This window comes from Tamandua tetradactyla, chromosome 7 (genome assembly GCF_023851605.1).
Source record: "Tamandua tetradactyla isolate mTamTet1 chromosome 7, mTamTet1.pri, whole genome shotgun sequence".
Taxonomy (NCBI): Eukaryota; Metazoa; Chordata; class Mammalia; order Pilosa; family Myrmecophagidae; genus Tamandua; species Tamandua tetradactyla.
The window spans coordinates 154,309,529-154,325,932 of record NC_135333.1 but is presented as its reverse complement, the minus strand read 5'-3'; the positions used below and the strand labels follow the sequence as shown (position 1 = coordinate 154,325,932).

General features: G+C 32.8%; 1 protein-coding gene across 1 annotated transcript in view; it reads right to left on the bottom strand.

Moving 5' to 3' along the window:
* LRRIQ1 (leucine rich repeats and IQ motif containing 1) overlaps positions 1 to 16,404 on the bottom strand; it is a 240,336-nt gene that overhangs the window by 140,159 nt on the left and 83,773 nt on the right. The window contains 3 exon segments of the mRNA XM_077111533.1: positions 920 to 1,039; positions 11,509 to 11,704; positions 14,506 to 14,940. Of these exon segments, the coding sequence (XP_076967648.1) occupies positions 920 to 1,039; positions 11,509 to 11,704; positions 14,506 to 14,940 (751 nt within the window).

Below are 16,404 nucleotides of genomic sequence, written 5' to 3'. Positions count from 1 at the left end.
AAAAGAAAGGGCAAATAGGTAGGTGCCGATAAATTCAGAAAATATCCTTGTTTCACATTAATTTGACAAAAAAACCATAAAAATCAATTTAATTATGCAATTATAGCATTTTTAGAAAATCTGTTTCATATCACAAGTGCTCTATAATTATATTAATTTTTATCCTATCTGCTTGCAAAAGGCCTTAATGAAGTACATTTATAATTTGGTAGCTAATCCAATGCCAATTTGGGGTAATTTTATGTCATTAAAAGTTTCAAAATCTTCCTATAATGATGCACTGAGAATACAGCATCAGTTTTGTTGTGTTCTTGCCAAAAATACAATCTGACTTTAAATACAACCTAATTTTAAACAAATTAAGGGACATTCTACAATATAATTTGTCAATACTTTCTAAAAGCATCAAGTTCATGAAATATCAGAAAACAAAACAAAACAAAAACCTCAGGAAATGTTCCAGGTTAAAGGAGACCGAGGCAAAATGACAACTAAATGTAACATGTGATTATTGTTTGGATCTCAAAATAAAAATAGGACATTAGTGGGATAATTGGCAAAATTTTTTAAAGTGATTGGATCATAAAATTGCAGCAGTGTTAATTTCCTGATTTTAGTAATTGTACTTTGGTTATAATTTCCTAATTTTGGTAATTATACCTTGGATATTAACCTCTGGAAAATTTGACCAAAGGGTACATTGGAATTCTTGGAAATATTCGATTACCACCTTTACACATTGTAAAATATTATAGGCTAAATGAAGAAGATGTTAAAAAATTTAGCAGCGTATTTTCTTAAACGTTATGTGCAAAAGTCTGTAATAGAGTTGATAGGATAAATTACTTAGAAACTGACCTAGCTGTAAAACATTACAGTAAAAATACCTTATACACTTATAGTTGTACTTGGTACTTACTTCATTAAATGCAAAATCTTCTAAATCTATTTCTTCATATTCTTCTTCAGATTCTTCCTTCTTAATAGCTTCTAGAGCTTCTGTCAGTTTCTTTCGCAAAAAAAATCCTTTCCAAACTGCCTAAACAAAAATTTAAAGCATGTTATACAAGGTTATAGCTCAAATCCCAAACCAGATTCTCTAAATTCTCCCATTAGTAAGACAAAACATCTTAGACCTTAGTTTAATGGCTCAATAACTGCTTTTTGAACTTTTTGTGACACTTAAAACAGTAAGATAAATTAAATGGCTACATGTGTCTAAAGTTCTGAATCTCAGGAGACTTTCCTCTTTGGTAAGCAGAAAAAAAATCTTTAAAAAATTCCCTCAACTGCACATGTAGGTCAACCAATCAATTATGACAATTCCTCCAGGATCCATTCTAAACTAAGAAGAAAGAGACACAAAGGAAAACCAATTTTGTTAATTTTCAAATGATTGTGTATAAAATAAAGCACATTTAGGAAAATTTTAACATATATAAATGGCCATACTAGAGGAGGTAACCTGGCCAATAACAATGAACTAATTTTATTTTAAACAAATTAACCATAGAATGATATAATTAAAAACATTAAGTTTCCTCAATGCTCTTGAAGTAGGAAAAACTTTACCTGCTATAATACAAAGTATAGCACAGTTTGAAAGAAATGATTATGTTTATATACTGCTAGGGAATGTTATCCAGGATATATCATTGATTATAAAGACAAAGGATAAATAGGTATGGATAACATGCTACTGTTTAATCTATGAAAGGTGGTATATAAATATATAATAAAATATATTATATAACCTCTTTTATATATATATATATATATTTAAGTATAGATGTAAATGAGTTTGCTTATATTTACAAATATATATCTAATATAAGTTATAAAATTAATTTAAAAAAATTGTATCTATAGAGGGAGAATGCAATGTGGAAGAAAGAGCCATAGATGCTAGACTTCTCTAAATATACTTTATTTTCTAGATTTGACTTTGGAATCATTCACCTACTTAAGATAGTTGTTAAATAAATATGAAGTAAAAAGAAATTCCTAAAAAAATGAAAATGTTTCAAGTTGTAAGCATAACCATGTAGAAATTATTTAACTTGAATTTAAAGCAGACCAACTGACTATTATCTATTGACTATTGCTTTAAAACACATTTTGACTCTAGTCACTGGTGAAATAAACTCAAAAGTCACATTTAACTGCAAAAGATATCGCCAGCAATAATACTGATACTGTAATTCTGAAAAAAATACATTTTGTCTATCTACACATCTATTTTGAGAAGATGAACATACAAGCAGATTATGACCAGACCATATATTTAACAGTAGAAGTCAGACCCACAATCTCTGTAGCAACAACTCCAGGAAGCCAAATCACAATCTACAGCAATGAATCCAGGAATCTGTATCAAAACCTTTGCAGCAATTAACCATGATCAGTGAAGTTTTACTGCTAGCTTTCTTATTTTTTACCCCCACATCTAACTCAGGACAAACCGGAGAAAGCCAAGTATGTTTCACAAACCAATCACATAAGATGCCTTGCTTCTAGCTGGACTGCCTCCAGCTTCCCCACACCAACAACCTCCAATAAAAGCATATCTGAAGATTTCCCCCATTTTTTTTTCCCTTCACTATAAACATTTCCCACTCTCTCCTTGTCTTTAATTCTGTGCCAAACACAAATGAGGGTGGCTTTCTCGCTATAGCAAATTCTGACTAAATAGCCTGTTTTTTATTTGGGTGATCTTTGCTTATTTTCATGAGGTATGTGTGTATAAATATACAGGAGGTGGGGGAAGCAAAAGAGCAATTATAGTTAATGTCATCAGGAGACAGGATTTTCTACAGGAGTAAAGAGATACAGATATAAAATAAAATAAGCTAAGAAAAAACCCTGAATAAAATTAATTTTAAAATGTCAGTATGAATTCATCATGGCATGTCTTCTCTTTAAAATAAAATAGGTATTTTTCTAATGACACCACCAGTTGCTACAAGTACTCCTACAATCCAGTGATATTTAGAGACTGTGGTCTCTAAATATCATTACTACCAAAGGAACCACACATCCTTGGAGAAATGACTGGCTCTGGGTCAGGGACAAAATTTATGCCAAGTGAACTTGGAACATCTTGTCACATTAGAAAGCAAGGAAGGTTTATAATACTACTGAATTGCGTCGAAGTAAATGCAGGACCTAATTAGAAGAGAGTCCTATTGTTCAAATAAAGGACAATTTAAGCATCAATAAGAATTATAACTGCAATGGAATTAAATATACCATAAATATTAAAAATTCATATGTTTTAGAACACAGTATGGTAATCTCTGGAGGGTGCTAGGGAACCTAATCATTATTCTAAAAATTGATAAATAAATGGAAATCATCGGGTATTTAACTTACCTCAGGGTAATTGAATAGTTGACAGCTAACATTTATATTTTGGATAATATGTGAAGAAGGGATAATAGACATGGATTATCACTATTTTGTAAACTGCTAATAAAACAATTGATCTAGACAACAATTATCAATAACGACTGATATTTCCTAAAGTGAGGTAACCAGGCATTATGTGGCTCCTCACTGTAATACACATCACTGCCTATGGTGGTGTGGAGACAGAGAAACATGTTACAAGATGGCATGGGGATGCATTCAAAATTCAGAAAGTAGAAAGCTCTACAGGACAAATGTCTTGGTTTCTTCAATAAATAAATTGCAAGGAAAAAAAATGGTGGGGCTACCACAGATTAAGAAAATTAAGTAGCTTACAAACCAAAGGCAATGTGATGGACTCGTTTGTATTCTAACAACAAAAAACATCTATAAATACACATTTATAAAATAATAAGAAAAATTTGAATACAGATACAATATTTAATAATATTCAAAAATAGCCATTTTTAGGCATTATCATACCTATAAAAATATATATACACATACACACATATACATATATACTGAAATATTTATGGAAAGAATGATATTATGTCTAGGATTTGTTTCAAATAATCTAGTGATGAGGGAGACAGAGGTTAGTTACAGAAGATTCAGTATTGGCCAGTAGTTCAACTCATATTGAAGGTGGGTAGGGGGTCCTTCACATTTTTCTTGGGGTTCTTGAAATGCTCCTTGATAAAAGTTTAAAAATTCACCTATAGTACAATTTATTTTTTCTTGCAATCAACATGGTTACATGAAATCAGAAACCAGACTCTACCATTTAAAATTAAGTGCCTTTCAAGATGCTTTTATTGGTTCTCAACTATAGTTTCCAATGATCATAAATAAGATTACCATACTTGATGGAAATAAAAAATATTCTGCCTGTAGCCCAGGCTATACAAGTCAGAGTAAATAGGTAGCATGGACCTTGAAATTTATTAAGCGACTACTATCTGTCATGCAAAGATGACAGGGAGTAAACAAAAGAGACAAAAATGTCTATGAATGGACTTTCCATTCTAAGAGGAGTAGAGACCAAAAATAAACTAGGTAAACAAGGAAAATAAACCCTTTGCTAGATAAATACTGTAGAGAAAAATAAATCAGTCACAGGGATGGGAAGTATTGGAGAGGGACTGCTATTTTAAATAGTGTAGACTGGGAACTTCTTATTATGAAGTTAACATTTCAATATATTGACATAATCCTTGGGCCACAGATCTAAGGATACCATCAGTGTGCAAAATTAATAACCCAAATGTCATTCCTTAAAATAACCCTACTCTGGCTTAAAACTGGGGGAGGAAGATTTCTGTAGTGGCCCACAATTGCTGTCTTCCATATTTTCTTACACTGTCACTCTTTGCATAGTCAACTAGCCCTGCACTGCTCAGAAAAATCAGAAACCATGCAATAGCTGCTGCCAATGTTCTCAGGCCTGTGGTCTTGGGCAGGGCATGGAAGTTGATGCAGACAGACAGTGCCTCACAGTGTTGTTATTGAATCTGGAAGTACTAGCTCTTCACGGGTGTCAAATCCAAAACTCTCATCATGTTCATCAACAGCTTCCCTTCCCTGATGTGGTCTAGTGCTAGGTACTTGAGACTTTTAATGTTCCTGTCCCACTTCTCTAAAACTTGTGAGAAGCCAAGGCCACTAAGGAAGGGCATAGTTAACAACCCTACTTTCTGGATGGAGATGGCATTATTGAATAGGCTAGTTTCCCATAACTTCAATCCTCTACCAACAATACATCTGACACGAAAGTTAAATTTTCTCCTCAACCCTGAGATAAGACTTTCTTAAACATTCTCAATGTTTTACTACTTTAAACCCTCATGCCATCCACTCTACAAAGGAGCAACTTGCTTCAAGCAAACTTCACAATCTAACTCAACAGGATCCTTTTCAGCTTCCAATAAGTAACCTCATCCTAGAAGAAGTAGGGAACATGTAAGCACACTTTCATACTATCAGACCCATTATAACTTCTTTCACGTTTGCACAAATGCCATATTTCAGATTCCATTTACAGATTGAAACCTTATATTCTGGAGAGTATATGGTAGGTTTGGGAGGTCTAGAAGTGCTATGTTCTTTTATCTATTTATTGCCTAAAATATATTTTCTACTTTTCATTGATGTCTGTTTCTTTTGCTCACCTACAAATTTATAAACCACTTTCTAATTATTACCAAAACTCTAACCAAACCTCAAATCATCTGTAAACTGAAAAAGATAAAAATCATATTAAATTCTTATACAGATTGAATTAGAACTTTATATATATAGTGATGAGCACATGGTTGTCACATCATAGACACTCATTAAATATCATTATCCCAATCTCTTTACCTCCTTATTTCTAATAATCCTATTTACTAGTTGCTAGATTTTTAAAAAATCATATAATGCTAAACATCATATAAATGTCTTAAAACACAGCCTACTAAATTTAATCATTTAACATCTAAAAATAAACTATAGCACAAATGATATTTCTCTGTTTTTTTAATTTATTAAGAACAAATTCTAACTTCTCAGGAGAATTTGAGGCTCTTCTAATTGGAGAAGAAAGGATGTCAATAAGAGTCCAAAACTTGGACAGGATTAAGTGGTAGCAATAGAAGAAAAAACATCTTCATGAGCAAGATTGAAAGCAGTGCTTAAGAAAATGGCCTTCCCTTGGTCTTGAAGCTTACTCTTGTGCAGATTATGTAGGCAATGGAGAAGCTTAGACTACCTAAAAGTATGCCTAAGAGTTACTTCTGGAGGACCTCTTTTGTTGCTCACTCTCTCTAAGCCCAACTCAGCAAGTGAAATCATAGCCCTCCCCTCCTATGTGGGACATGACATCCAGGGGTGAAAATCTCCCTGGCAGCGTGGGAGATGACTCCCAGGAATGAATCTGGCCCTGACACCATGGCCAACAATTCCATCCTGACGAAAAGGGGGAAAAGTAGTGTAATTAAAAAGTATCAGTGGCAGATACAGTTCAAATAGAGTCAAGAGGCTACCCTGGAGGTTGCTCTTACACAAGCTTCAGTTAGACCTTGTCACCTATCATAACCTGCCAAACGCAACCAGGACCATTCCAGCCAATCCAAAAAAAAATACCTAGAGCAATATACAAGATTCCACAAGGGTTCCATGCACTAGAGTAACTTTCCAGATACCTACATCCTCCAGAAGGGTCCATGGACCAGATAAGTCCTGAAACATAGAGGGTCCAGCCTCTCCAGAACATCAGATAGTTCCATTTTCCTACCCCATATTAGAAACAGACCCTTCCAACATGAAAAGTTAGAATGGCCACAGCCTAAACACTCCTAAAGAGAGGGATGGAAAGATCAAAGGTGATGGTGGAGTTATACAGAGAAGATAGGATTTAACAAATGAATATGAATTGATATCTCTTTTAGTCTTTAGTGTCTTAGAGTAGCTAGAAATAAAAACCTAAAATATTGGAATTGTAACCCATGCCAAACTCTGAAATGTATTCTACAATTAATTATGGTGGTGTGCACTGAAATTTATTGTTTTTTTAAATACATGTTATTTTTTCACAAAAAAGAAAGAAAAAAGTCGATTGTGATATAAAAAATATTTAAGCCTTCTAGCCTCCTATATTTGGGAGCAGCTAGAAGGAAAAATCTGAGAGGATCATATGGTAGCCCATGACAAACTCTGGGATCTGTCCTGTAACTATTTATTGAAGAGTTTGAATACTATTTGAAAACAATTGCTTTTTTTTTTATTTCTTTGCTTTGTATATACGTTAAACTATACAATAAAAAAATTAATGATGTGAATTCAAAAAAAAAATAGAAAAAGAAAATGGCTTTCTTCTTTTTGACTTACCCATTATGGAGATACTAGAACCTTTCACCCATGTATTTGCAGTGTGATTACAGACCTGCATATGTCACACACCCTAGGTAACTGGCATTTGCAAACTAATTTAGTGAGAAATGTACTATTTTCCTTTTACTCCTTTTCTTTTGGGATTTTAAAAATTCTAATTTTAGATTCCATTATTTGGGCATTTATAGTCTCTCGTTTTCTGGACTTCTTTAAAAGTGCTTTCTCCTTAGCAAATGGGCCTGAGATGTCTTCCTCCTAGGGAGGTATCTTTTACAGCCCTTTTCCCAACTGTATCTTGGCAAGAACCTAGGGCATTAGAAAGACAAAATTTCTCTCACTTAATTCTTTTTTCTTAGTTCATTTTCTCTTCCTTCCTCACCTATCTTCCCCTTTTTTTCTTATATCAACATAGTGGTAAGACATTAAGATTAGGTGTAGAAATAGGAAAAAGAAGGTATAAAGGATTACCTTTAACTCAGGCCTTTGGTGACAAGGTAAAAGAATTGATTCATCATGGCTCATAGTGGGTCTAACCCAACTCATCAGGAATAGGACTTCTACAAAGCTTGAGACTGTAATACATAGAGTATTCTGACACAATATAGCTACTTCCCTCATAATCTATGAAGGACCAGGAAATTCAAGTCCGAGCCATCTCTATTCCATTTAACAGAAACAAAGATAAAATAAATGTGTTGATATATAATTTTCAGGTTTTTCTAACTTACTAATTCATATGAAGGTCACAATATTTTCCCAAGTGAAATGCTTATCCTCTTTCTCTCCAACACATGCAAATCAATTATCTTGCCAGCAATTCTATCGCAACTGGACATATCTGACAACTTTTTTTTCTCTACCATCATCTCCTACCCCCATAACTCATCTAAACCTTTTACTTGTTAAAATTCCTGACGCTCACACATCTCTATCCATGCTCCTCCAATATTTTCATATTATTCTAGTTATAGTGGTAGTCTAGTTGAACTATAATTTATTATTCCAGGAATATGAAAACCTATCTTCCTTTACTTCTACTATCCTATATACCTGGAATTCCAGTCTTTTAATATTTACATTGATCCCTACTTTTCAAATCTTTATATTAGTTGGGATAAGCCAACTGCTGTAACAAATATGTCCAAAGTATATAATGACTCAAAAACAATAGAAGTTTATTTCTTGATCACATAAAAGACATGGGAAGATAAACAAGCCAAAGGGACACACTTTAACATGTAGACATAGTCATTCAGATAGTCAGGATTTTCAGCCTCTGCAATCTTAATAGTTCACTTGCACAGTTGCCTTACAGGCTGCCTTCATACCAGCCATCTGGAGAGAGAAAACAATATGAAGGAGTAGCTGTGGGAGGTGTTTATGGGTTAGACCTGGAAGTGGTGCACTTATATCCTACTCACATTCTGTTGACTCGAATTCAAGAAAAGGACCACACCAAACTGCAAGGGAGGCTGAGAAATGTTGTCTGGCTGTGTGCCAGAAAGAAGACAACATGGGTTTTGGTGAGCAGACAGCAGTCACCATCATCCTCTATGAAATCTTCTCTTTGTTACTTCTAAAGTCCAAGCTCTTCCTGTTCTGCTCCCTGGGATTAGAATTCATGTTCTAGGATGTTATTTAAGAAACTAGGTGATTATACCCAGCAGAAAAGAAAGTGAGGTTGAGTTGACTTCAATGATTTTAAGTAATAAAGGTACAACAAAAGGGATTTGTTCTAATCTGTAAAGAAAGGCTGAGTTATTCCTCCTTTTGTTACAAATACAAAGGGGAAAATCTCTGAAGATCAACCAAAGGACATACATCAGAGATGTCATGTTTATAAGGTAATGAACTCTTCTTTTATGAAAGGAGTTAAGCAAAAGTTGGGTAACCATTTGCCATAAATGATGAAAATTGTAATGCTCATCAATGACTACAGGAAAAATGTTGAACCATGATAGCTACATTTTTATATATTCAAATAACACTTTGAGATAATAACTAAGATTTCTTTCTTTTTCTTAGAATTTCCTTGAACCATTGCCCTCACCCAATTCCCACCACAATTCAGGCAGGAGTAACAGAGTTTTTTATGAGTTGCTCCCAGAAGGAATGCAGTCCAGAGAAATTAAGCCAATTGAAATACTGTATATATTCCTTGGAACCATAGCAGAGATGACTATCTTAAAAACTATGGCTTTCAATAGTAACAGCCAGATACTTGGCTGTGATCTCTCTCTCGCGCGCGCGCACACACTCTCTCTCTCTCTCTTTCTCTCTCTCTCAATACCTATTCTTCAGTTTCTTGTGCCAAAAGCCTTAAAGGCATCCTTGAATCTCTCTCATGTACCACAACCAATGAGCTAATATTATCATCTCTACCCTCAAATACACAGACACAAACACGTATATCCTCAAAATAAGTCAAAATATATTCTGAAATGCAATATTCTTACCAACTTCCACTCTAACACTCCACTCCATGTATCATCATATCTTGTCTGGATTATTGCAATAACCACCTACTGCTTCTACACCTGCCCTTCTACAGTTTAATCACAACATAAAGTAAACTTGATTATGTCAGTCCACTGCTCAGATTAGTGAATGGCTTCCCATATCATTCAGAATAAAAGTCTTCACAATGATTTATTACTTAAAAGCCCTACTCTTCTCCCCTTCATCCATTTCTCTCAAGGAGAACTGGCTTCACTGCTATTCCTTAAACATTGCAAGTATGTGTCTACCTCACAGTCTTTGAATCTTACTTTCCTTCTGCTTGAAATATTCTTCTCCCAGATATCCTAAGGCTTAGTCTCCCACTATAATTTCACATTCTCTGTTCTCTTGTTTTCCATATCCATCTTATCTAAAACGACAAAATTCTGTCTCTAACATGCCTATCCTGCTTTTACTGCTTTATTCCCCCCTTAATATTAATCACAATATAATATATATATATTTATCTTATTCATTAACTGTACATCCTAGCTAACTGCAACCTAGAAAAATGTGTCTCAAGAAATACTTGCTGAATGAATGAAGGGAAACTCTAATTTTTTGTTTATTTGCCATCTTTCAATTTAGATACAATACCATGAATTTACACAGACTTAAATGTTATATATTTATTTAACGTTTTCCTCCACCACCAGGATATAAACTCCATGACAAGAGGTATGTTGGCTATTCTATTCATAGTTGTTTCCTACACTTAGAAAGGTACCTCATAGATAGCATACACTGAAAAATACTTGATGAATAAATAAATAAAAGAATGAATGTGTTAAGGTTGAATTCCATTTCAAAATCTGTCTTTGGTGAGTTTGAGTTAAGTTCATTTACTTGCTTTCTGAGTTGTTTAAGTGAAATAGGTATTTGGGAAGAGTTAACAATTATTTTGACATATTTTTAAACCTTTTAAACATTTAAACTACAACTATCAATGCTAATTTAAACACAAGTTTATTTAAGCATGAGTTTTTCGAAGATGAAATAAAGTAAAGATTTAGGGAATTATCTCAAATAAGTTATTTTTTTCTTAAGTTTCTTTTGCAATCACAATATGATTATTGTCACTCAAAGAAAAGAATGATATTGAAGCCTCAAATTCCAAAATAGCCTTTTTTTTTTTAAGTTTTGGATACTCTTCATGGTCTTCATACATGTGATTCTCAAAATTATTTTTTACTATTTATTTTCAAGCATGTGTAATTGTAAAACATAAGTGTCAAAAATTTGGGGAGAAAAATCATAGATGTTCTATTTGTGCCAACAGCTAAGGAACGATGAGAATATATGTTAAATAGGGGTAGACTGTACTGCTCACCATTATCTCTCTGCCCTTTGCTATATGACTTACAGCACCTCCCATTAGATGGAGTACATTTCCCACACCATTGTTGAACTAGACCAAGTGAGACTTGCTTTGGCTAACTGAATGTTAACAGATGTGAACATAATAGATCTGAACAGGAGCTTTAGATATGGTTGTGTGGTTCAACTTGGCCTTTAGCCATGAGAACAGTATGCTCCACTTTAGGGGCAACTCCTTCAGCCTAAATACCAAGGAGAGACACAGCCAACCTGCAGCCTACATGTCATATGAATCAGAAATGCATCCTTGAATTTGTCAGCCCTGGGAGACTTGGGGGTTCTTCGTTATGCAGAATAACCTGTGTAAGATAAGTAATGTACTAACAGGGTTAGTAAAGGTTTGAAACTAACCTGAATAAGAACAGCAGCCTTCTCTCTCTTTTCTTGTGCAATCACAATATCTCCTGTTTTTTCTTTCTTTAAAATAGTTTGGTTCCTGATGAAGGAACTTGGACCCATTGCAGTATAATGTAGCCTTGTAGAGAAATGAATCTGTCTGCGCACAACGTAACCACGCCAGTATGCCTGGATTACCACAGCTGCCATACTATCAAGAGAAGAAAGGAAAACTTTTTTAGTATCTATAAATAAATAGTTGTAGATAAGAGGTCCTTAAAGCTATATTTATAAACATTAACTGCATAAAGTAGAATTTAAAAATGAGTCTCTTACTCTTTCTTTTTGTTTAACTATAGTCATGAAAATAAAAATAAAATGTTTTAAGGGGGGAGATACTGCAGAGTATTTGTATGATACTAAGAATATTAATCTAGTAGACTGTGGGAAAAAGTGATGATGCAGAAGAGAGGCAACAAATGCAGGAGCCAACCTTGGGTTGGCAAGAGAGGATGGGGTCATGTGCCCAATGGAGAGATTGGCCTTGGAGAGTAAGGGGAAAGAGAACTCTTCACTGTAAGAGAAAGAAATCAGGTCTTTACTAGCTTCATTTTTCCCCTGATCATGCACAAGCATTTCAATCACATCCTTACAAGCTCCCTAAATTCTCCTAACATTTTTCCCAAGCCATATCTGGTTGCTAATTTCAGGCACTATATCAATCAACATGGTGTGTTTTCACTCCCACATCCTCCTTCAGTGACCAGCAACATTAGCAGAAGTGGAATAACAACATATACTTATTGTAAGTGGCTTCTGAGAGCTTTTAATTATTTGTTTCTTCCTGAATGGATATACTTTACTTTCCCCACACAGATTATTGCAGGAGTATAAACAAGGTACAGAGTATAGTACAGGCAAATTGTTCTGTTTTCATCATTCTTCAAATGTCTACATTTGGAATAAGATGTAGATGGAGAAGTGATTTTTGGTGAGCTCCCCCTCCCCAACGGCCCCTGGGAAGCTTTCAATAATTTTATAATTGCCAAACCCAGTGAAATTTTTGCTTTCTTTATACTATTTCAGTTTAAGGCAAACTAAAATTAAAATATAATTCTGGTCAGACACGATTACATATTTTTTCTCATAGTAATGTATTCGTGGGAACTTAGAAAGGAAGGATGTAACTGTTTTCTATTATTATTTTTGCTTTACTATTGTTATTATTGTTATTGTCATATTCTCCATCATCACCACTATCATCATCAGTATTTTACCTAAAGCCAATACAGAAGACTTAATCTATTTTCTTATGAATAGAAGATTGAAGTTAGTGGCTAAAATTGCTGATCTAAAGCTACTTGTATGCCTAATAACTGGAGAAAAACATTCACATTCCAACAAATCATTTTCTCCTCCTAGGGTAAGCACAACTTTATTTTCTTACGAATTTAATTCATATTCATTCCTTTACCTAATGAGCAAAAATAAGTTGGGGAACTTCAAGGCACTATAATAGGTGATTTTGATGACAGAGTAAAGAATCAAAAAACATATTCACAATTTATAACTGTTAAAGAATTAAAGGCTTGTAAGAAAACACACCTAACCTCTAAACAGCATCTTTAACTTCTCTACAAATATCACAAGTTTTACTGACAAATTGTGAATTTCTTTTAAAGCTGACCAGTCCTTGATCTTAGTCCTATATCACCAAAATTTCTAAAGAAAAACGCAAAACAAAACAAAAGGAAGGTGATAGATATTTTCCTCAGAGACACCAATACAAGGAAAGAAACTGATTATAGAACTTTCTGAAAAGAAGGTAACCTCTGTGTTGAAAAAAGAAAACCAAAAAACAAAAAGCATGTAGTAATACTGTTATTATTTTTTCCTTCTTTTAGCAAAAATTCTAATGGCAAAATGCCTTTAGCATAAGAGCACATGTAAATTATATATAGGAAACTTCAGTATAACTGACAGTGAATCTTCCTTCCTCTCTTTCACATTTATTTTTTAAGCTCTTTGGCTTATCTATATTTTCAGTTCTTTTTCCTTACTTACTATTACAATTTGGCCATTTTATTTATTATATACTAAGAGGACCTAAATGTAGTTTATAGAAATTTCAATAAGCAATGTCTGGAATGTTTGGAGTAAAGGTAATAAATTAAATTAACTGATAAAACATAAATCAGGAAATGTTAAAACAACTTTCAATAAAATGTGAAATCATTTTTACAATATGAAATACATGTTAGTTTTAGCATTTCAAATGATTTAACACAGCACCAAGAAAAGAAGTCACAGTTCCCACACTGATAATTCCTGAAAGAAAGAAAGCTGGGAAAAGCAAATTTATGTAATATGAGTTTTTGTGTCCTTCCCTGTTCAGCACCAGCCTTATACGAGAAGCTGAAGCTGACCATTTTTTCTTTTATTGGCTTGACACTGAGACTACAATTAAGAAGAACAAAAAAAAGTTGATAGGACAAAGTAAAGACTAATCTTAATTGGTTCAATAAACAATGGAAGCTAACCATTAACTTTCTAAAAGTGTTTCTATTTTATAGAGTTGTTAGGCCAAAGAAAATTATACCACACACAAACACACTGATGCTTATTAAATATTTAGTAGATAAATAAAGAAATAAAAAATGAAATTGATAATTCAGAAAATATTATTTTTATTAGTTTTAGAGTAATCTAGTGTTTTTCTTTGCAATTTCATTTTAATTATTTAGAAATTGGAAGGCAGAAAAATAATTTCATACTTTTTCTCATTTTAAATTAAGTAACTGATCAATAAATCAGAACCTGCCATATTCAACTGAATAAATATTTATTTTAATTAATAATTTGTACACATTATCAAAACGTAATTACGGAAATTAATGGGAAATATGCGCAACTTAAATCCTTTTCCAAGTTATTACTTGGTACCATTGACTAAGATCATGCAAAAATTAGTAAACACACAATTGTAAAAAAAAAAAATGACATAAAACTTACTTTTTTTCACTATGTTCAATATTTTGGCAATTCCTTAGTAGAGAATTATTCATTACTGTTTCCATGAATGGGATTCTTTCGGAGCGGATGCTGCTTGCCTTGCTGTCTTCTTTCCTGTGGCCTACTTTTTCTTGCTGTTTCCTTCCTTTCACATCTTCAGAAGAAGTTAAAGGGGAATGACTGAATCTAGGGTCAATCCATTTCTCAGAAATATCTGGTGAAGATGGTTTATGTTTGTTTGCACAAGAGTTGAGCATGCTATTTTGCAGCAGGCTGTTTGCAGGGGGTAAATGATTTTGCTGAGCTTCTGATTCATCTCTCTTGGTGATACTTATATTTCCATTTTCATGTGCATGTCTGTATTCATTGCTCAGTGTCATCAATTTCTTAAAATAATGGCAGAGATTTTCTGCAGCATCCAAAGAGAATATATTTCTGAACAAATAAATAATGAAGACATTGAATAACAACAGTTATATCAGCAAATACGAAAACTTGTATAGGTTTTAAGAATTTCCTTCAATGGCCTGGGCCTGGAATGAAAATTAAACTTTACTACAACATTCATTATAAAATTAGTTCTGATTGTTTATATTAAAATTGATCTCATTACTACAAAATTTGAAAATATTTATTGAGATAACTTAGATCCATCAGTCCAGACAAAATGTCTGGAATTTTTAGGACCATTTTTATTCTAGGTATTTTTGGTACAAATGAATGTAAAAAAGCCATACTTTTACTATCATGAACATGAGAAATCATGGCTGCCTAAATTTGGAGAAGTTATTTATGAAATCAAGTTAAAGTATTTTCTACGTAGACTCTCGCCATGTAAAATATTTGTTTTGGACTTTTAAACAAAGAATATATATTATGGGAAAGTTTTTCTTACCATTTTTCTCTGGAAAAAAATAATCCACTGGAAAGAGAATTAAAATACTTCAAGACAAAAATGGTTGTGATTCTCCTAAATAATTACTGGATTTCTATCTTATGGAGGTTTTGACTTATATAATTAATCAAATTGTTACATCTGTCAGATTTGATGATATCTATAAACAAATGTTAATGACTTTGCACATGCATAGCCTAATAATATTCTTGGATATATTATAATTTGCTTTTTATTTTACATGTTTTTTACTTATTTCAAATTTATATTTTCTCACTATATTTACTATATAATCACAAGCTGCCTTAAATTCTTTCTGAAACTATATAGGAAATAGATAAATATAAAGAAAATTTAATCATACCAAAGAAAATCAAGATTATAATTATTTCCTAAAATGTAGAGTTAGATAGCTCCTATGTTCAGAAATACAGTTATTAGACATTAACATAAAGTTTTCCAATATAATTTTTATTTTTTGTATTTCATCCATTATGTTTCTAATGGTAAGAAGAATTTTAAAAAGATAGGGATATCAAATGTGTCTATGGTTAGCTGTTCAATTCACCACCATTAATGCATTAAGCACATAAAATACATTCTACTCTCCATTTTAAGGCTAAAATGAAATAAGTGAAATGACAGTAGTCCAAAGGAAATGAGAAATCTAAACTTCATTGTGAGGGATGTCTAGAATCCTTTTTTTGCACAAAGTTATACATTACCACATGTATACAAAGTGATATTAGCTTCGATTTGCACAAAGACACATGCATATAAGTCTAGTATTTGTTAAAAGTAAATGTTATCTAAAACAATTATTTTTTTGTTAAAACAATTATTTTTAAAGCTGTGAGACTTTGTTTTTAATCTGAGAGTATATTTAAAAACATTGACATAGACGAAACAATCAAATGAGCATGTATGAAAATATAAATAGCATATATAAACAATAATTTAGAAATTAAGTTTAGACATTTTAAAGTCTATTTTACTGTCTCAGT